The sequence below is a fragment of the Leucoraja erinacea genome, chromosome 14 (assembly GCF_028641065.1).
Source record: "Leucoraja erinacea ecotype New England chromosome 14, Leri_hhj_1, whole genome shotgun sequence".
Taxonomy (NCBI): domain Eukaryota; kingdom Metazoa; phylum Chordata; class Chondrichthyes; order Rajiformes; family Rajidae; genus Leucoraja; species Leucoraja erinaceus.
The window spans coordinates 20,699,939-20,722,391 of NC_073390.1; the positions used below are offsets into that span (position 1 = coordinate 20,699,939).

Here is a 22,453-nt window from a genome sequence, read left to right on the forward strand (position 1 = left end):
TGGTGAATTTGTAACCTTTGTTCAGCTTTCACATAAGAACATGAAACTGGGAATAAACAGGTGCAATTACTTCATCTGCGGAAAATATTCTGAATGCAAAGTTTAATTTTCCAAGGCATGACATCATAAAACGGAAGCCTCCTGTGCTATATCAGGTTACGATATTGTGATGTGTGTGTGGGGAGAAGAGTATTTAAATCAAAGTAAAATAAAAATATTGTGAATTGAAAGTTATTTTTCCTACAGCACATTTGTGTTCAGTTTTAGGAAAGAACTGGTTAAGCTGGAAAGATTTGGAAAGCGTGCAGAGAAGATTTCCGAGGACATTTCCAGGGCTTGTGGGCCTGAGCTACAGATTGGGCAGGCTCAGAATTTACACCTTGGAGCACAGGAGGATGAGGGATGATCTTATAGCTGTGTATATGATCATGAGAGGAGTAGGTAGAGTAGATGCACTGAATATTTTACCCAGAGTTGGGGAATTAAGAATCGGGGGGACATAGGTTTAAAGTGAGAGGGGAATTTTTTAAGAGGAACCAGAGGAGCAACTTTTTCCACACATAGGGTGGAACAAGCCGACAGATGAGATATTTGTAGCTGTTAATTCGGACATAATCCCTCCCCCTGGAAGTCCCCTCGAAAATATGGCGCCTATGCCGGGTGAAGCAGTCGATCTCGATCTCATTGGGATTTCCGCGCCAAATCTTCCCCCTGTGATATGGGCTCTGGAACTTTGGCCCAGCCAGAGCCAGCAGATCAGTTCCCAGAGCCGACTTCTGCGGCTGACTTTGCGGTATCTTGGCCCTCCAAGTCCATGGTCCATCAAATTGGATAACCAGAAAGGCTCTGGAACCAAGGATGCTGGAAAATCTGTAATGCACCTGTATAATTATAACTTTTATTTCCTTGTGTTCTACAGGGTTTGTGGATCACAGTTACCTTGTAGTTCTAATCTGTTTTCTGTGGTCTTGTAACAATTCGTAGATCAGCTGTTCATTTCAGGAGTCATAGAATTATACAGCATGAAAGCAAGCTCTTCGGCCCAACTGTTTCATGCTGGCCAAGATGCCTCATCTGCTCTAGTTCCATTTCCTGAGTTTGACCCATATCGCACTAAACCCCTATACAATTCATGCATCATCTACATCTTTGGAAATTTAATATGTAACTGATAATAGAATAAAAGGGAAATTGAAATTTACAAATGCATATCAACATGTTACTCAATCTGTCAAATATCAAATTATTAAGACAACAAGCAAACTGGCAAAAAAAAATTGGTAGTTTATTTATGACAAATGTAAATTACAGTGGAATGCCAGGGAAACCTTAACTTTATTTTTCCAGTTATTGGGTTTAAAAAAAGACATTACTGTGTTTTTTATGAGCTTTAAATTAATGTTTATCTCGAATTTGTGAGCAAGAGCTGAGATAAGTTTTCTGACTAGTGGCTTAAAACGTTCTATTTATTTTTATTTTTATATATCTTCTTCACCTGATTGAAAAAAGACACAGAGGGCTGGAGTAGCTCATCGGGTTTGGCAGTGAAGGGTCCCGACCCAAAATGTCACCTGATTGAAAGTTTGGTTCGGGGGTAATGTTGTTTGATTTGACCTATGACTGGCCTATTTGTGTATAGTCTCCCGTGAATATATATTTAATTGTTCCAGAGCAAACATGGAGAGTGATACAGCATGGAAAAGGCACACTGAATCTAAATAATCCCATTTACTCAAATCCTTTTACACTGAATCTACAGATTTACATTTTACACTATATACTTTATTTATTGAATTTACTAAATCTATAAGATTTGATTTAAAATGTAATTTGACAAAATTTACAAAATTTTATTTCATTTTAATTTAAATTTACTAAATTTATAAAATGTTATTAAAAATGTAAATGTACTAAATTTATTTTAAAAAATGTAGTCATAAAATGTATTTTATTTTTAATTTAAATGTACTAAATTTACTATAATTGACTAAATTTAAATTTACACAATCCCATTTACACTGAATCTACAAGCTCCCATTTTATACGAATCCCATTTCATTCTTTCCACATTCCTTTCTACTCTCCAGGGATTCAAACTCTTACCTACACACCTAGGAAAATGCACCCATGCACTTCATAATTTTATATACCTCTATGTGATCATTCTTCAACCTCAAGGAAACCAGTCACAGCCTATGCAATCTCTCCTTATAACTCAAACCTCTCCTTATAAATTCTTGGTTAGATCTTTTCTGCCCCCTTTGCAGAATTACATATAATATTCCAGGTGTGGTCTCACCAATGTCTAGTACACCATATAACCATATAGCCATATAAGAATGATCTCCTTACCTTTTTTTTTGTTTTTTATCTTTATGTCTTATTCTCTTTTTTCTATTTTCTTTTCCCCAACTTTCTTCACTCATTTGTCTTTTTTCTTTTTCTTCACACACTATATATCTCACATATATCTATCCTTTTCTATCTAATTTATTTTTCTTATTCTCATCTTTCTTTATTATAACAAAAAAAATAGGCTGTACATAAAATGTATTATGAAAATATATATTAGGCACTTTGGTGCCATATGATTGTACTTACTTCTAATAAAATAAAATATTTAAAAAAAATAAATAAATAACCATATAACCATATAACAATTACAGCACGGAAACAGGCCAACTCGGCCCTTCTACTCCGTGCCGAACACTTATTCTCCCCTAGTCCCATCTACCTGCACTCAGACCATAACCCTCCATTCCTTTCCCGTCCATATACCTATCCAATTTATTTTTAAATGATAAATTCAAACCTGACTCCACCACTTCCACTGGAAGCTCATTCCACATAGCTACCACTCTCTGAGTAAAGAAGTTCCCCCTCATGTTACCCCTAAACGTCTGTCCCTTAATTCTCAAGTCATGTCCTCTTGTTTGAATCTTCCCTACTCTCAATGGGAAAAGCTTATCTATGTCAACTCTGTCTATCCCTCATCATTTTAAAGACCTCTATCAAGTCCCCCCTTAACCTGCTGCGCTCCAAAGAATAAAGACCTAACTTGTTGAACCTTCCTCTGTAATTTAGTTGCTGAAACCCAGGCAACATTCTAGTAAATCTCCTCTGTACTCTATCTATTTTGTTGACATCCTTCCTATAATTAGGCGACCAAAATTGTACACCATACTCCAGAATTGGCCTCACCAATGCCTTGTACAATTTTAACATTACATCCCAACTTCTATACTCAATACTCTGATTTATGAAGGCCAGCACACCAAAAGCTTTCTTTACCACCCTATCTACATGAGATTCCACTTTCAGGGAACTGTGCACAGTTATTCCTAGATCCCTCTGTTCAACTGCATTCCTCAACTCACTACCATTTACCATGGACGTCCTATTTTGATTTGTCCTGCCAAGATGTAGCACCTCACACTTATCAGCATTAAACTCCATCTGCCATCTTTCAGCCCTATGTCCAAATCCTGGTAGTCTATTACATATAATCCTGTGAATATTTTCCTTCTCACCCAACTCGTGAGCGGGTCTTTCAGTGGAAGACATTTTCCAAGATATGTTTGGTAGATTGACATTTGGAATGATCGTGGGTATAATGCAGAGTTTATCTCGAAACAAGGAGAGGTCAGAAATGTGACCTCCCTGTGACCGTATGGGGTTTCTCTGGTTTCCTCCCACACTCCAAAGGTGTACAGGTTTGTAGGTGAATTGGCTTAGGTAAAAATTATAAATTGTTCCTAATGTGCAGGAGAGTGTTGCTGCACAGTATGTTGCTGCACAGAGGAGTCTGACGGTCTCTAAGGTCTGTAAAGTTAGTTCCCCTGATCTCAGTGTTACCCAGTGGCCACACTTGCTAACGTGTGGTCATGAAACTGCCATCAGTGTTTTTTTAATAATCTCTCAGCAATAGAACTGTAGATTATTGTAGAACGAGATTTTTATGCAGAAACAAACAACTGGAGTTGCTGGTTATCACACAAAAGGACACAAAGTGCTGAATTAACTCAGCGGGTCAGGCAGCATTTCTGGAGAACATGGAGAAGCGGTATTTTGAGTTCAGACCCCACTTTATACTCGTCCGCAACCTCGCTCATGCGATACGATGTGATAAACATTATTCATCCCCGGAGGGAAATTGGTCTGCCAACCGCCACAACACACAAGGTACACAAAATCTTGAAATTAAAATTGAAAAGTAAAGTACAGGCTGGCTGCCGTGTACACAGTGCCTAAACCGGAACAAACCAGAATCCCCCCGGCCTCTGCCTCTGATGTCATCAACTGATGTGGAGGATCGCCACTCCCTTTAGCCTCCCTCCCTCCACCACCCCCTCCACCTCTGCCACCTTGTGCAAGCGGAAGGCAGTTGTCAATGTAAGTGTTAGCATTTACATTCAAAAAGAGACTTTAAATAAACAATGTTTATTTAAGATGTCTTTACTGTTGGTTTTTTTTTACTAAGTATTATTTCAGTTTTATTGATTAAAGTAAAGAAATAATGGCAGTCATTAATGCATTATTTGTCGTATGATGAAGGCATATCTCTGATATTGTTTTTAAATCCTCTCACCTGTACCATTTACATACATTAGTCTTTAGAGATGCAGCACGGAAACAGGCCCTTTGGCCCACCGAATCCATGCCGTCCAGTGATCACCCCGCACACTAGCACTATCCTATACTACGAAAAATGTACAATTTACAGAAGGCAATTCACCCTCAAGCCTGTACGTTTTTGGAATGTGGGATGAAACCGTAGCTCACAGAGAAAACCCACGCGGTCACAGAGAGAACATAAAAATTCTGTACAGATGGCACTCGTAGTCAGGATTGAACCTGGGTCTCTGGCACTGTGAGGCAGCATCTCTACCGCTGCACCACTGTGCCACCCTACCATTCTTATGGTAAAAATGTTTGATTTATGTGTTTTTGAGGTGCGTGCTGCTTTTCCCAAACATAACCTCCGCGTAAAGTGAGATATGGTTGTATTTGTGTTGTGTATAGATATTAAGGTGTTTGCTAGATTAATAATTTATACCTGAAGTTTTGAACAATTGATTACAAATTTTATTATTGGCTCTAAGCGGCCTGTTAACAAAAAGGAGCACAAATTATTGATACATACTATGTAAAGCAGTTTCCTTTGCGTCTAATGAGAGCTGTAAGCATCCATATTCGTACGAAGCTGAGGTCAAATGTTTGATAGAGGAGAGCTTATGTGATGAAATAAGACTTGGGTACATAGGAGTCTTGGTGAAGATTGTTGCTACTGGAGGTTGCAGTCATAACAGTCATCCCAACTTCCTGTATACTTGGCTGTGGACATGTTCCAAGATAACATCTCAATGTTAGCCAATTTGATTTCAGTTTTGTGAGACCTTGTGTGTTATATGATTACCGTTCAGTCAGATGAAGAACACCAGCAGCATCTCAAAATTGCTCAATGTTCCTGACATGTGTTGGTCCATTCCAGGAACGTGGAAGGAAATCTAGAGGAGCATTGTTCTGTTTATTGTTGCCAAGGAACTTCAAGGGGATTTTGGTCATTTACGGTTAAGTGGAATGATTGAGATAGAAACCTAGATAGACAGGTCCTTACCTCTAGTTTCCCTCTCCCCCGACTCAGTCTGTGGGAGGGTCTCGAGCCGAAATGTCACCTATTCCTTTTCTCCAGGGATGCTGCCTGACCAGCTGAGTTACTCCAGCATTTTGTGTCTATCTTCGGTGTAAGCTAGAATCTGCAGTTCCTTCCTACACAGGATGGAAACCTAGTTTAGCTTTTCAAGGTTAATACTGCAGTCATTTGCGTTGTTGACGTGGCTGTGGGCAGGGGAGTCCAGCACAGTTTGCGACACGTTTGCACGTGAAGATCGGTCTTCGGGTGGATCGCTGTCACTTTCATTTTTATCTAGGCCCAACTTTGACCTAAATGCCTTGCAGGATAAGAAGTAGATCACCGGATCCAAGCACGAATTAAGCGTTGCCAGAACAATTGTGGGGTCTATCAACTTGAGCAGCATCATCCTCCAGTAACAATTGGAAATTACATTTATCTGACTCAACATGTAAGGAATCCTGACTATGTGATAGGGGACAAAGCAAATTAAGAACACGACAAGCAGAACTAGAATGTTGTTTTTTGCCTTGACTTTCTTCTTGCTTGAACTCGAAGACGGGGACTTCTCCAGTCGCTTCATGGTTTGAAAATAGAAGAAGCAGAGAGCTATTAACACAAGGAGAAACAAGATTGTGCAACTAGTGTGAAGGGTTAGATGCCAGTATACTCCAAAACCACCTCTAAATTCCCGGCAAGCTGTTTTCAAATTGGTCTTTAGCTTCTTTTCCCCCTTCAGGAATACATAAGACAATCCAAGGGCAAAGAGTGTGCACCAGGTTCCTACAGAGAGAATTTTGGCTGATCGGAGTCTTTGGATAGAGTACGTATTGAGTGGTTTCACAATCTTGAGGTATCTGTAGCCAGCTATGTACCCGAGGAAGAGAATGCTGGAGTACATATTCAAATAGAAGATTGGAGCTATGTAACCACAGTAGAATTTCCTGAATGCGACAGGGAAGGTGTTGTTCACGTCTATGATCCTTATCGGCAGAGACAGAACGAGCAATAAATCGGCCACCACCAGGTTTTTCAAATAAACGATGACGCTATTGCTGCTGGGAATGTGACAGAAGTATACGGAGAAAGCCAGGCAGTTGAGAATGGCTCCAGCTATACAAATGATGGAGTATGCAATATGCATAAATGATGGATAAACTGTATAGGGTAATAGGCAAGTGTTGTTGTGGGAGGTATTGGTCCATGTTGCACTCTCATTGATTACTGTAGAGTCGGCCATCAACACATCTAAATATTAAGACAGAATGATAGGTTAGTTTTAAGATATCTGCTCCATCCAAATGGTGGTGCAGTTGGTAGAGCCGCTGCCTCACAGCACCAGAGATCCTGGTTCGATACCGACCTTGGGTGCTGTCTGTGTGCGGAGTTTGCTCGTTCTCCCTGTGACCGCGTGGATTTTCCCCGGGTGCTCGGTTTCCTCGCACATTCCAAAGACGTGCGGGTTTGTAGATTAATTGGCCCTCTGTAAATTGTCCCAAATGTGTTGAGAGTGTGTGAGAATGTGGGATAACATAGAACTTGTGTGAACAGCTGATCTATGGTCGGTATGGAGTCGATGGGCCAAAGGTCTTGTTTACATGCTCTATCTCTAAACTAAATCTGCAAGTCGCTGATGGGCCCGTTTGACAATCCCATCGTTGTTCCTGGACCGGGTGAGACTGTCTGTAACTTGCACTCCAAGGAACTTTATGCTCTCCACTATCACCACCATGGTGCCACTCACGGCGCAGTGGCCTCTGCAGTCTGTCTGTCTTTTTTTATTTGTTGTCTCGTTTTTAATGTGGTTATAGCGTTTTTTTAAAAACTGAGTATGTGTGTGGGGGGCGGGAGGTTGGCGGGGTGGTGGGGGGAAACTTTTAAATCTTTTCCCTGTACGGAGAACCCGACCTTTTCTTTGTTGGGTCTCCGTTGTCATTGGGGCTTAGCACCCTGGGCGGCCTCCAACCAGAACGACCTTGGGCTCCAGTCGCGGAGCCTGCAGACTTACCCACCATCGCGGAGCTGGCCGAGTTCGGAGCGGGAGGAGCTGTGGTGGCGAGCTGCTGCGGCCCGACCCCGGAGATTCGGGTGCTCCAGCCGCCGGCCCAGTGGACGGTGACAACGGGAGCCCGCGGGTCCCTGGTAGGAGACCGCTTTTTGGGGCTTGCTCTACTGCGACTTCTCCCGCCCGAGTTGCGGGCTTGAAAAGTACCTGGAGCAGGGCCCTACATCGCCCGGCGCGGCTTTAACGGCCGTGGGACTTGTTAGCGCCCGCCGGGGGCTCCAACACCAAGACCCGGAGCGTGGCCTTGATTCACCCGGCGCGGTTTTAATAGCCGCGGGACACTTACCATCGCCCGCCGGTGACTTTGACTGACATTGGGAGGAGAATGAGGAGTGCACGGCAGAGATAAGACTTTGCCTTCCATCACAGTGAGGAGCAGATTCACTGTGATGGATGTCTACGAGAAAAGCTCTTCACTGTACCTCAGTTCAAGTGACAGTAAACTAAACTAAGTGAACCTTGTCAAAGCCTCCACACCCTTCCTGAAACGCGGTGACCAGAACTAGACACAATTATCTGAATGAGGCTTAAACAAAGTTTTATACAGCTGTAACAAGACTTGATGACTTTTATACCAACACCTGACCGATAAAGATATACATGCTATATGCCACTTTTACCACTCTATCTACTTGTGTTGCTAATATCAGAGGGATATTGGTTTGCAAGATCCCTTTGTACATTGTCGTTCTGTGTCCTGTCATTTACTGTACACTTTGTGCATTTAACCGTTCACAGTTCAGCTACTGCTTATCTGCATTAAACTCCATCTGCCATTTCCATGCACACATTTTTAACTGATCTATATCCCACAGAATCCTTTGACAAACTTCCGCACTATTCATAACTCCACCAGATTTGGGGCATCTGCAAACATACTAAGCAGCCCACCTACAAATTAGTTTAGTTTGGAGATGCAGGGTGGAAACAAACGTGCGCTAACCAACGATTACCCATACACTAGTTCTATGTTATCTAAGTTTTGCATCCTACACATTAGGGGCAATTTTACAGAAGCCAATTAACCTACAAACCTGCACGTCTTTGGGATGTGGGAGGTGGGACAATCCACGCGGTCACGGGGAGAACGTACAAATTCCGTACACGCAACACTCACAGTCAGGATAGACCCCACGTCTCTGGCACTGTGAGGCAGTAACTCATCAACTACACCACTCTATCAACAGCTGGAGATAGGTCCTGAACTACTATCTACCTCATTGTAGACCTTCGTAAAATTGCAGACCCTGTGTAAAAAGACCATTCCTCCGTACATCTCCTTTAAGCTTTTCCCCTCTCATCACGAGTCACACCCCGGACACTCCCTCTTCTCCATTTTCCATCAAGCAAGAGATGCAGAAGTGTGAAAATACTCACATCCAGATTCAGGGACAGTTTCTTCCCAGCTGTGATCAGGGCAACCGAAGCATCTCACCAACATCTAGTGAGCGGAGCTAAGATACTGTCCACCCCATTGGTGACCCTTGGACCTTCTTTGATTGGACTTTACTGGACATTATCTTGCACTAAACGTTATTTACATTATTCCCTTTATTGTTTATCTGTACACTGCGTTTGGATCGATTGTGATCATGTATTGTCTTTCCATTGACTGATTAGCATGCAACAAAACCTTTTCAATAAACTAAACTAAATTAAACTAATCACCGACCTGAATTAGAAGTTTTGTTGTGGTCGGGATGGTCCACCGGTGGGTCGGACAGAGTCCTGTGGAGTGAGAAGCAGCAACGCTGAACTGAATATATTTGTGCAGGGCAAGGGCTTTTAAAGTTCTCATGATGATTTTGATGATGATTATCAATTGCAATCTGTAATTATAGAAATAAGGAACTGAAGATGCGGGTTTACACAAAGCTTTGGTAGCTCACAACACAATGGTGTGAATATTAAATTCTCCATTTATATATAACTCCCCCAACAGCCCCTTATCTGTCCTTTATTTGGAATGTGTAAGTCCCCAGACAAGTTTCATTTCATTTAATATGATATAGAATGATTGATGTTGCAAATTGTGAAGCCAGAGGAAAGAATGAAGGAGGATGGGGGTGGAAGAAATAGGTGCAAGACCAAGAGGGACATGGAGGCGGGGTGGGGTGGCGAGAAACGGGAAGCAGAAATTACGATCATTTGGAATGGCAGGGTAATCAGTGGTAATCAACATGGCTTTGTACGGAGAAATCCTGTATCATTAATTGATTTTTGAGGATGTCACTAAATAGGGTTGATGGTTGATGTGCTCTATATGGACATCAACAAGGTATTTGATAAGGTTTTGCATTGTAGACTGGGCCATAGGTTTAAGGAGACTAAGGGGAGATCTAATTGAGGTGTGTAAAATCGTGAGGGCATAGATCGGGTAAATCATTTTTTTTCTCCAAGATCGGGGGAATCGAGATCTAGATGGTTTAAGGTGAAATGGGAAAGATTTAATAGAAACCTGAGGGGCAACTTTTTCACACAGAGGTTGGTGTGTTTATGGAACGAACTGTCAGAGGAAGTTGTTCAGACACGTACAATAACAAAACTCAAAAGACCTTTGGATATGGGATCAACATGTCCAATGAGTTTGGACGGGAACATGGTTCGGAAATCATTAGAGGAATGTGGGCCAAATGCAGGCTAATGGGACTGGCATAGATGGGGCATCTTGCACGACAAGGTCGGGTTGGGCTGAATGGCCTGTTTCTGTGCTGTATGACTCCACGACTTTATTTCAATGTTGTGTCTGGTGCTGTTGGAGGTTGCTGCAGCATTTATCGCTGGGACCTAACTAGTACTTGTGTGTCTCCCAGTGTTTGTACTCGGGAGCTTCCAAACGGCTTCTGCACCACAGGACATGGTGACTGAAGACAAAGAGAAGCCACCAATCTTCATGCAAAGTCCCACAAACCATAACTAAATGAATCAAATGTAGACACAAAAAACTGCACATGCTAGAATCTAGAGCAAAAGTAAAGTGTTGGAGGAACTCAGCAGGTGTAGCAGCATCTGTGTGAATGGTTCATTGATGTATCAGGTTGTGTCACTCTGTCCATCTGCCTTCCTTGCATCTTCTGCATCTTTGAAGTATAGACAAGCGCCATTATGATGTTTAATAAACATTTGGACATGTTTATGGGTAGAAAAGATTTAGAGGGATATCGGCCAGATGCAAGCAAATGAGGCGAGCAACTTGGTCTGCATGGATGAGTTGATCAGAAGGGCCTATTTCCATGCTGCATAGCTCTCTATTGCCTCTAGTTCCTGGTTTATATCAGTGATCTGGGTGAGGTTGTGCAAGGCATGATAAGTAAGTTGGCAGATGACATTAAAACTGTGAAGATAGTTATCAGAAATTACGGCAGGAACTTGATTAATTGGGCAAGTGTGCTGCGGAGTGGTTAAAGAAGTTCAGTGTAGAAAAGTGCAAGGTGATGCATTTAGGGAAGTCAAACCAGGGCAGGACCTTCACAGTGAATGGTAGGACTCTGTAGAGCAGAGGGATCAGAGAGTGCAGGCACATAGGTCCCTGAAAGTGGCATCACAGGTAGATAGGATGGTGAAGAAGGCTTTTGGTACATTTGCCTTCTTCATTCAGGGTGTTGAGTACAGAAGTTGGTGTAGCGGCAGATTTTCAAATCTTTCAGGAAATTAACTCCCTAGCCACTAATTGGGTGAGACTGGATAAGGGGAATATCTTCGGTATGCATGCAAGCTGCCCAAGAGACCTTCAGAGCTTCTCTTTTCATAAAGCTTCAGCACACAGTCTTTTAATGAATATTTTCTTTATTGTAGATATAAAACAGTAAGATACATCCAAGGTTTTTCCGACTTGTTCCGGCAATCCTCTTCGAACTCCAGCTCATTACTTCAGATACTAGAAAACCTCTTGTGTCTCCGTGCTTCACATGATCTTGACATGTGGCTTGACATGGTCGAAGGATTAACCTTCTCCCTCTTCACTCCAAAACGAATCTAACCAACTAAACTACCACGCAGGCAGTTAAGCTGCATAAACACGCCCAAAGACACGTCATAAATCCCACCCACATTATAACGGGCAGTCTAAAATTTAAAGGAACATGCCATCCACAATGACATGCAAAACGGGCCAAATGGCCACTACAGTTGGGACGTCATGTTACAGTTGCACAAGACATTTCTGAGGCCACATTTGGAGCATTGTGTTCAGTTTTGGTCACCTTGCTTTATGGTGGATGTCATCAAGCTGGGAAGAGTGCAGAGAAGATTTTAAAGCTGTGGGGAGAGACTGTGGTGGCTGGGACTTTATTCCTTGGAGTGCAGGCCAACAGGTGAACACATAGAAGTGCGTAAAAATATGAGGCAAATTGATAGGGTGAATGCACAGTCTTTTACCCAGAGTAGGGGAATCATGAAGCAGAAGGGTTAGGATTTAGATGAGTTGGAAAGATAGGAACTTAAGGGGCAAATTTTTCACTAAGAAGGCGGTGGGTATATTGAAGAGCTACCAGATTAGATAATTGAGGCAGGCACATTAATGACGTTTAAAAGACAATTTGACAGGTACATGGATAGGAAAGGTTTCGAGGGATGTGGGCTAAATGCAGGCAGGTGGAACTAATGTAGATGGAGGATTTTGGTCTCCGTGGACGAGTTGGTCCAGAGGGTCTGTTTCTCGGCTGTATTACTCTATGTTGCCCTTTGCTTGAAAAATATCTTGCCTGAGTCTGCTCTACAGCTCACACCCTTATCCTAAACTAATGCCTCCTAGTTTTTGACACCTCCTAATTGTAACCCAACCCTCCCCTCTGTCTGTGGAAACTGAGAACTGCAGATGCTGGATCACATGAAAGGACACAAAGTGCTGGAGTAACTCAGTGGGTCAGGCAACATCTCTGGAGAACATGGTTGGTGGACGTTTTGAGTTGGGACCTTTCTTCAGACAGTAGAGAGTTTATTTAATCCTGGGCATCAAACGAGAGATTATTGAGGAACAAAAATTATGTCAATATGCAATATGCAATTATGCAATGGGAAAGAACTGGTTAAGCTGGAAAAATTTGGAAAGCGTGCAGAGAAGATTTCCGAGGATGTTACCAGGGCTTGTGGGCCTGAGCTACAGATTGGGCAGGCTCGGACTTTACTCCTTGGAGCACAGGAGGATGAGGGATGATCTTATAGCTGTGTATATGATCATGAGAGGAGTAGGTAGGGTCGATGCACAGAATCTTTTACCCAGAGTAGGGGAATTAAGAACCAGGGGGACATAGGTTTAAAGTGAGAGGGTATTTTTTATAGAGGAACCAGAGGGGTAGCTTTTTCCACACAGAGGGTGGAACAAGCTGACAGACGAGATATTTGAAGCTGTTACTATAACAACATTTAAAAAATATTTGGACAGGTACATGGATAGGAAAGATTAAGAGGGATATGGGCCAAAAACAGGTAGGTGGGACTGGTATAGATGGGGCATCTTGGTGGCAGGGGCAAGATGGGCCGAACGGCCTGTTTTCACGCTGTATGACTGTGATTCTAGTATTTGGAAGGTTGAGAGGAAACCTACCAGGAGTAATTGATATCATGAAAGCATTTGATGGAATAAATGGAGGACATATTGTTTATTAATGGTGAGTTAGAGTACAGGAAGGAAATCCGTGATCTAGTTGAGTGGTGCCAGAAGAACAACCTAGCTCTCAACTTTAACAAGACAAAGGAGCTGATTGTTAACTTCAGCTGAGGGACCAGGCACCTGTCTTCATTGGCGGGCCAGCATCGGAAAAGTCACAGCTTCTAGGTCCAAGACATTCGCATCTCTGAATGTCTGTCCTGGGCCCTGCTGTTACAATGACAACTCTCCACTGTCTCTACTTCCTCAGATGTTTGAGGAGACTTGGCATGTTGCTGAATCTCTATTGGACTTTTGCAGGTCTGTGTGTGACACGGTGGCGCAGCGGTAGAGTTGCTGCCTTACTGAGCCAGAGACTTTGGTTTGATCCTGACTATGGGTGTCATAGAGTCATAGAGCGATAATGTGTGGAAAAAGGCCCTTTGGCCAAACTTGCCCACACCGGCCAATATGTTCCAGCTGCACTAGTCCCACCTGCCTGCGTTAGTCCATATCTCTTCAAACCTGTCCAATCCATGTACCTGTCTATCTGTTTCTTAAACATTAGGATAGTCCCAGCCTCAAGTACCTCCTCTGGCAGCTTGTTCCAGACACCCCCCACCCTTTGTGTGAAAAAGTTACCCCTCAGATTCCTGTTAAATCTTTTCCCGTTCCCCGTCATCTGGTCCTCGATTTAGGCCGTCTACAAAGTATCTACGTTCTCGGGATTTTTCTGGGTTTTCTCTGGGTGCTCCGGTTTCCTCCCACACTCTGAAGATTTACAGGTTTGCAGGCTAATTGGCTTCGGTAAAATTGTAAATTGTCCCTAGTGTATGTAGGATAGTGTAATTGTGCGAGGATCGCTAGTCGACGTGGGCTTGGTGGGCTGAAGGGCCTGTTTCCGCGCTGTATCTCTAAACTAAACTAAAGATATATGATGGAGGGAATATCGATTGGTTTGATGTGTACATGATTGGTTCAATGGTTAAATATGTAAATATGCTAAGATAATTTAACTGTGTTGTTGCACATGTGACAAATGAAGCACATGTGCACATGTAAACCAGCATCTACAGTTCCTTGTGAGCATAAGTCCCCATGATCCATGTGGTTGACTTAATTTCAGTTCCATTCCTCTAGAAAGAACATAGTAATGTTGAAGCCAGTCCACAAGAGATCCAGCAGTCTAATTATTGAGAATATTGTCATATCCACTGAGGCTGGACAGGTTACGTCTGTGTTTGAAGGAGTTTTGAAGAATGAGGGATAATCTTATTGAAACAAAGACCTTAATAGGTCTTGCGTGGATAGATAGTGAGATGTTTTCCGTGGAAGAACCTTCAAACAAAGGGACATCATTTCAAGATTTAAGGTTAGTCATTTAAAACCAAGGGAACACAGGGCTTGATGGGCTGAGTGGTCTATTCCTGCTCCCAATTGCTCCTGGTCTGAGCTTTACTTATTTCTCCCTTCCCCTTCCAGAAAAGGGAACTGGAACTGTGCACATTATTCTAGCTGACACCTCCCTGTACAGATCCATCACTGATTTTCCGGCAACTAGTGACCTCTCCCCTCGCCCTCTTTAATCCGGACAAAATCCCTCCCCCTGGAAGTCCCCACGAAAATATGGTGCCTATGCCGGGTGAAGCGCTCGATCTCGATCTGATTGGGATTTCCGCGCCAATTGGAGGGTCAAATCTGCCCCCTGTGATATGGGCTCTGGTACTCTAGCCCAGCCAGAGCCAGCAGATCAGTTCCCAGAGCCGACTTTGCGGGTCGGTCCGATCTTGGCCCTCCAATTCCATGGTCCATCAAAATGGATAATCCAGAAAGGCTCTGGAACCAAGGATGCTGGAAAATCTGTATTGCACCTGTATAATTATAACAAAAGTTACCTGTTTCAGAACACCAACCTCATTTCATGTAATATTTGTCTTTTATTTCCTTGTGCTCTACAGGGTTTGTGGATCACAGTTATCTTGTAGTTCTAATCTGTTTTCTGTTGTTTTGTAATAATGGTAGATCAGCTGTTGATTTCAGGAGTAATAGAATTATACAGCATGAAAGCAAGCTCTTCGGCCCAACTGTTTCATGCTGGCCAAGATGCCTTATCTGCTCTAGTTCCATTTCCTGTGTTTGACCCATATCGCACTAAACCCCTATACAATTCATGCATCATCTACATCTTTGGAAATTTAATATGTAACTGACAATAGAATAAAAGGGAAATCGAAATTTACAAATGCATATCAACATGTTACTCAATCTGTCAAATATCAAATTATTAAGACAACAAGCAAACTGGCAAAAAAAGATTGGTAGTTTATTTATGACAAAAGTAAATTACAGTGGAATGCCAGGGAAACCATAACTTTATTTTTCCAGTTATTGGGTTAAAAAAAAACAACACATTATTATGTTTTTTATGAGCTTTAAATTAATGTTTATCTCAAATTTGTGAGCAAGAGCTGAGATAAGTTTTCTGACTTGTGGCTTAACACGTTCTATTTATTTTTCTTTTTATGTATCTTGTTCACCCGATTGAAAGAAGACACAAAGGGCTGGAGTAGCTCATCGGGTTTGACAGTGAAGGGTCCCGACCCAAAACGTCACCACCCTCTCTCACCTGATTGAAAGTTTGATTCGGGGTTATGTTGTTTGATTTGACCTATGACTGGCCAATTTGTGTCTAGTCTCCCGTGCATATATATTTAATTATTCCAGAGCAAACATGCAGAGTGATACAGCATGAAAATGGCTCACTGAATCTTCAAGTCCCATTTACACAGATCTTTTTACACTGAATCTACATATTTACATTTTACACTATATACTATATTTAGTGAATTTACTCAATCTATAACATTTTATTTAAAATGTGATTTGACCAAATTTATTACATTTTTATTTAAATTTACTAAATTTGTAACATTTTATTAAAAAATTAATTGTACTAAATTTATTTAAATTTATTTATTGATAAAATGTATTTTATTTTAAATTTAAATGTATAAATTTACTATAATTGACTATATTTATATTTACACAATCCCATTTACACTGAATCTACAAGCTCCCATTTTATAATAATCCCATTTCATTCTCTTCACATTCCTTTCTACTCTCCATGGATTCAAACTCTTACCTACACACCTAGGAAAATGCACCCATGCATCTCATAATTTTATATACCTCTATGAGATCATTTTTCAACCACAAGGAAACCAGCCACAGCCTATGCAGTCTCTCCTTATAACTCAAGCCTTTCCTTATAAATTCTTGGTTAGATCTTTTCTGCCTCCTTTGCAGAATTACATATAATATTCCAGATGTGGTCTCACCATTGTCTTGTACATGATGTCCTAATTCTGGTAGTCTATTACATATAATCCCGTGAATATTTACCTTCTCACCCAACTCGTGAGCGGGTCTTTCAGTGGAAGACATTTTCCAAGATATGTTTGGTAGATTGACATTTGGAATGATCGTGGGTATAATGCAGGGTTTATCTCGAAACAAGGAGAGGTCAGAAATGTGACCTCCCTGTGACCGTGTGGGGTTTCTCTGGTTTCCTCCCACACTCCAAAGATGTACAGGTTTGTAGGTGAATTGGCTTAGGTAAAAATTATAAATTGTTCCTAATGTGCAGGAGAGTGTTGCTGCATGGTATGTTGCTGCACAGAGGAGTCTGACGGTCTCTAAGGTCTGTAAAGTTAGTGCCACTGATCTCAGTGTTACCCACTGGCCACACTTGCTAACGTGTGGTCATGAAACTGCCATCAGTGTTTTTTTTAATAATCTCTCAACAATAGAACTGTAGATTTTTGTAGAACAAGATTTTTATGCAGAAACAAACAACTGGAGTTGCTGGTTATCACACAAAAGGACACAAAGTGCTGAATTAACTCAGCGGGTCAGGCAGCATCTCTGGAGAACATGGAGAAGCGGTATTTTGAGTTCAGACCCCACTTTATACTCGCCCGCAAACTCGCTCATGCGATACGATGTGATAAACTTTATTTATCCCCGGAGGGAAATTGGTCTGCCAACCGCCACAACACACAAGGTACACAAAATCTTGAAATTAAAATTGAAAAGTAAAGTACAGGCTGGCTGCCGTGTGCACAGTGCCCAATCCGGAACAAACCAGAATCAACCCGGCGCCTGCCTCTGCCCCTGATGTCATCAACTGATGTGGAGGATCGCCACTCCCTTTAGCCTCCCTCCACCACCCTCCACCTCTGCCACCTTGTGCAAGCGGAAGGCAGTCGTCAATGTAAGTGTTAGCATTTACATTCAAAAAGAGACTTTAATTAAGCAATGTTTATTTAAGATGTCTTTACTGTTGTTTTTTTTTTACTAAGTATTATTTAAGTTTTATTGAGTAAAGTAAAAAAAATAATGGCAGTCATTAATGCATTATTTGTTGTATGATGAAGGCATATCTCTGATATTGTTTTTAAATCCTCTCACCTGTACCATTTACATACATTAGTCTTTAGAGATGCAGCGCGGAAACAGGCCCTTTGGCCCACCGAATCCATGCCGTCCAGTGATCACCCCACACACTAGCACTATCCTATACTACGAAAAATGTACAATTTACAGAAGCCAATTCACCCTCAAGCCTGTACGTTTTTGGAATGTGGGATGAAACCTTAGCTCACAGAGAAAACCCACGCGGTCACAGAGAGAACATAAAAATTCTGTACAGATGTCACTCGTAGTCAGGATTGAACCTGGGTCTCTGCCACTGTGAGGCAGCATCTCTACCGCTGCACCACTGTGCCACCCTACCATTCTTATGGTAAAAATGTTTGATTTATGTGTTTTTGAGGTACGTGCTGCTTTTCCCAAACATAACCTCCGCGTAAAGTGAGATATGGTTGTATTTGTGTTGTGTATAGATATTAAGGTGTTTGCTAGATTAATAATTTATACCTGAAGTTTTGAACAATTGATTACAAATTTTATTATTGGCTCTAAGCGGCCTGTTAGCAAAAAGGAGCACAAATTATTGATACATACTGTGTAAAGCAGTTTCCTTTGCGTCTAATGAGAGCTGTAAGCATCCATATTCGTACGAAGCTGAGGTCAAATGTTTGATAGAGGAGAGCTTATGTGATGAAATAAGACTTGGGTACATAGGAGTCTTGGTGAAGATTGTTGCTACTGGAGGTTGCAGTCATAACAGTCATCCCAACTTCCTGTATACTTGGCTGTGGACATGTTCCAAGATAACATCTCAATGTTAGCCAATTTGATTTCAGTTTTGTGAGACCTTGTGTGTTATATGATTACCGTTCAGTCAGATGAAGAACACCAGCAGCATCTCAAAATTGCTCAATGTTCCTGACATGTGTTGGTCCATTCCAGGAACGTGGAAGGAAATCCAGAGAGGCATTGTTCTGTTTATTGTTGCCAAGTAGCTTCAAGGGGGTTTTGGACATTTCTTTACGGTTAAGTGGAATGATTGAGATGGAAACCTAGATAGACAGGTCCTTACCTCTAGTTTCCCTCCCCTGACTCAGTCTGTGGGAAGGTCTCGAGCCGGAATGTCACCTATTCCTTTTCTCCAGGGATGCTGCCTGACCTGCTGAGTTAATCCAGCATTTTGTGTCTATCTTCGGTGTAAGCTAGAATCTGCAGTTCCTTCCTACACGGGGTGGAAACCAAGTTTAGCTTTTCAAGGTTAATACTGCAGTCATTTGCGTTGTTGACGTGGCTGTGGGCAGGGGAGTCCAGCACAGTTTGCGACACGTTTGCACGTGAAGATCGGTCTTCGGATGGATCGCTGTCACTTTCATTTTTATCCAGCCCCAACTTTGACCTAAATGCCTTGCAGGATAAGAAGTAGATCACCGGATCCAAGCACGAATTAAGCGTTGCCAGAACAATGGTGGTCTCCTTAAAGTTGAGCAGCATCCTCCTCCAGTAGCAACTGGAGATGACGTTTATCTGACTCAACATGTAAGGAATCCTGACTATGTGATAGGGGACAAAGCAAATTAGGAACACGACAAGCAGAACTAGAATGTTGTTTTTTGCCTTGACTTGCTTCTTGCTTGAACTCGAAGACGGGGACTTCTCCAGTCGCTTCAGGGTTTGAAAGTAGAAGAAGCAGAGAGCTATTAACACAAGGAGAAACAAGATTGTGCAACTAGTGTGAAGGGCTAGATGCCAGTATACTCCAAAACTGCCTCTAAATTCCAGACAAGCTGTTTCCAAATTGGTCTTTAGCTCCTTTCCCCCCTTCAAGAATACATAAGACAATCCAAGGGCAAAGAGTGTGCACCAGGTTCCTACAGAGAGAATTTTGGCAGATCGGAGTCTTTGGATAGAGTACGTATTGAGTGGTTTCACAATCTTGAGGTATCTGTTGCCAGCTATGTACCCGAGGAAGAGAATGCTCGCGTACATATTCAAATAGAAGATTGGAGCTATGTAACTACAGTAGAATTTCCTGAATGCGACAGAGAACATGACGTTCAGCTCTATGATCCTTATCGGCAGAGTCAGAACGAGCAATAAATCGGCCACCACCAGGTTTTTCAAATAAACGATGACGCTATTGCTGCTGGGAATGTGACAGAAGTATACGGAGAAAGCCAGGCAGTTGAGAATGGCTCCAGCTATACAAATGGTGGAGTATGCAATACGCATAAATGATGGATAAACAGTGTAGGGTAATGGGCAAGTGTTGTTGTGGGAGGTATTGGTCAATGTTGCACTCTCATTGCTTGCTGTAGAGTCGGCCATCAACACATCTAAATATTAAGACAGAATGATAGGTTAGTTTTAAGATATCTGCTCCATCCACATGGCGGCACAGTTGGTAAAGCCACTGCCTCACAGCACCAGAGACCCTGTTTCGATCCCGACCTTGGGTGCTGTCTGTGTGCGGAGTTTGCTCGTTCTCCCTGTGACCGCGTGGATTTTCTACTGGCGCTCGGTTTCCTCGCACATCCCAAAGACGTGCGGGTTTGTAGGTTAATTGGCCCTCTGTAAATTGTCCCAAATGTGTAGAGGGTGCATGAGAAAGTGGGATAACATAGAACTTGTGTGAACAGGTGATCTATAGGTCGGTATGGAGTCGATGGGCCAAAGGTCTCTTTTACATGCTGTATCTCTAAACTAAATCTGCAAGCTGTCTAAGTTATTGGAACTGGCCTAATTCTGAAACAGGTCCTTCGGCTCACCAAGTCCATGCGGCCAACTGTTCGTACTAGTTCTATGTTATCCCACTTTCACATCCACTCCCTACACACTAGAGGAAATTTGCAGAGGGCCCATTAGCCTCCAAACCCGCACATCTTTGCCAACGTACAAACCCCAGACACAGACAGCACCCGTAGTCAGGATTGAACCTGTGTCTCTGCTGCTGTGAGGCAGCAACTGTACCATCTATACCACCTGTAAAGTGCCTCATAGCAATAATGGAATCTTATGATACGATTGAACTGGACGTTTAGATAGTAAAGTTCATGGTCCTTGAGAAACAAAAAAATGGTTTTGCAGGTGTGGAATGATGGAACTTGGAGAAGCTTGGTTGTGGTGTTAACACTGTTTCATATCTTAAGAGAGGTAGAGAGTTGTAGATATCAGGTGTCACGCTTTAATTCATAAATGTCTTTGATTATTGTTTCTCTCTTTACTAACACTAAGGGGTAATTCACAATAGAAATGGCATAGAACAATACTGCACAGAACAGGCCCTTCGGCCCATTGTGTCTGTGCCAACTAAACTAATCCTGTCTGCCTGCATCTGGTCTATATCTGTTCATTCACTGCCTGGGCATGTGCCTATCTAAATAACTCTTAAATGCTGTTGCTTCTGTTTCTACCACTGCAAGGTTCCTCCAACCAATGTTGGAGGAACTCAGCAGGTGTAGTAGCATCTGTGTGAATGGTTAGTTCAGGTTGTGTCGCTCTGTCCATCTGCTTTCCTTGCCTCTTCTGCCTCTTTGAAGTATAGACAAGTGCAATTATAATGTTTAATAAACATTTGGACAAGTTCATGGGTTGAAAAGGTTTAGAGGGATATCGGCCAGATGCAAGCAAATGAGGCGAGCAACTTGGTCTGCATGGATGGGTTGACCAGAAGGGCCTATTTCGTCTGAAGAAGGGTTTCGGCCCGAAACCTTGCCTATCTCCTTCGCTCCATAGATGCTGCTGCATCTGCTGAGTTTCTCCAGCATTTTTGTGTACCTACACCTATTTCCATGATGCATAGCTCTCTATTGCCTCTAGTTCCTGGTTTATATCAGTGATCTGGGTGAGATTGTGCAAGGCATGATAAGTAAGTTGGCAGATGACACTAAAATAGGTGGTTTAGTAAACGGTGAACATAGTTATCAGAAATTACAGCAGGAACCTAATTAACTGGGCAAGTGTGCTGACGAGTGGTTAAATAAGTTCAGTGTAGATAGGATGGTGAAGAAGGCTTTTGGTACATTTGCCTTCTTCATTCAGGGTATTGAGTATAGAAGTTGGGACGTCATGTTACACTTGCACAAGACATTTCTGAGGCCACATTTGGAGCACTGTGTTCAATTTTGGTCACCCTGCGAAATGGTGCATGTCATTAAGCTAAGAAGAGTGCAGAGAAGATTTTAAAGGATGTTGCTGGACTTGAGGGCCAGAGCTATGGGGAGAGACTGGTGAGGCTTGGACTTTATTCCTTGGAGTGTAGACCAACAGTGAACACATAGAGTGCGTAAAAATATGAGAAATTGATAGGGTAATGCACAGGGGGAATCAATAACCAGAAGGGTTAGGATTTAGATGAGGGGGAAAGGACTTGAGGGGCAGAGCTCAGAGGGTGGTGGGTAGGAGAGCTACCAGGAAGATGAGGCTGGCACTTAATGACGTTTAAAAGACACTTGACAGGTACATGGATAGGAAAGGTTTTGAGGGACCTAAAAGCAGGCAGGTGCAACTACATAGAAGGGGGATTTTGCGTAAACGAGTTGGTGCAGAGGGTCTGTTTCTCGGCTGTACCACTCTATTGTTGCCCTTTGCGTGAAAAATATCTTCCCTGAGTTCACTCTACAGCTCTTACACTTCTCCTAAACTAATGCCTTCTAGTTTTTTTAATTATCTCCCATACACCTCCTAATTGGAACCCAACCCTTCCCCTCTGTATGTGAAACTAAGAACTGCAGATGCT

General features: G+C 42.3%; 2 protein-coding genes across 2 annotated transcripts in view; one reads left to right on the top strand and one right to left on the bottom strand.

The window, feature by feature from the left end:
* The window catches only part of LOC129703370 (mediator of RNA polymerase II transcription subunit 12-like protein), a 453,395-nt gene that overhangs the window by 183,219 nt on the left and 247,723 nt on the right, over window positions 1-22,453 (top strand). The gene's annotated exons all lie outside the window — the stretch shown is intronic.
* On the bottom strand, window positions 4,509-7,147 carry LOC129703365 (P2Y purinoceptor 14-like). Its single transcript, XM_055645741.1, has one exon. It carries the CDS (start codon window positions 6,870-6,872, stop codon window positions 5,787-5,789), a length of 1,086 nt encoding a protein of 361 aa, XP_055501716.1. The 5' UTR covers window positions 6,873-7,147; the 3' UTR covers window positions 4,509-5,786.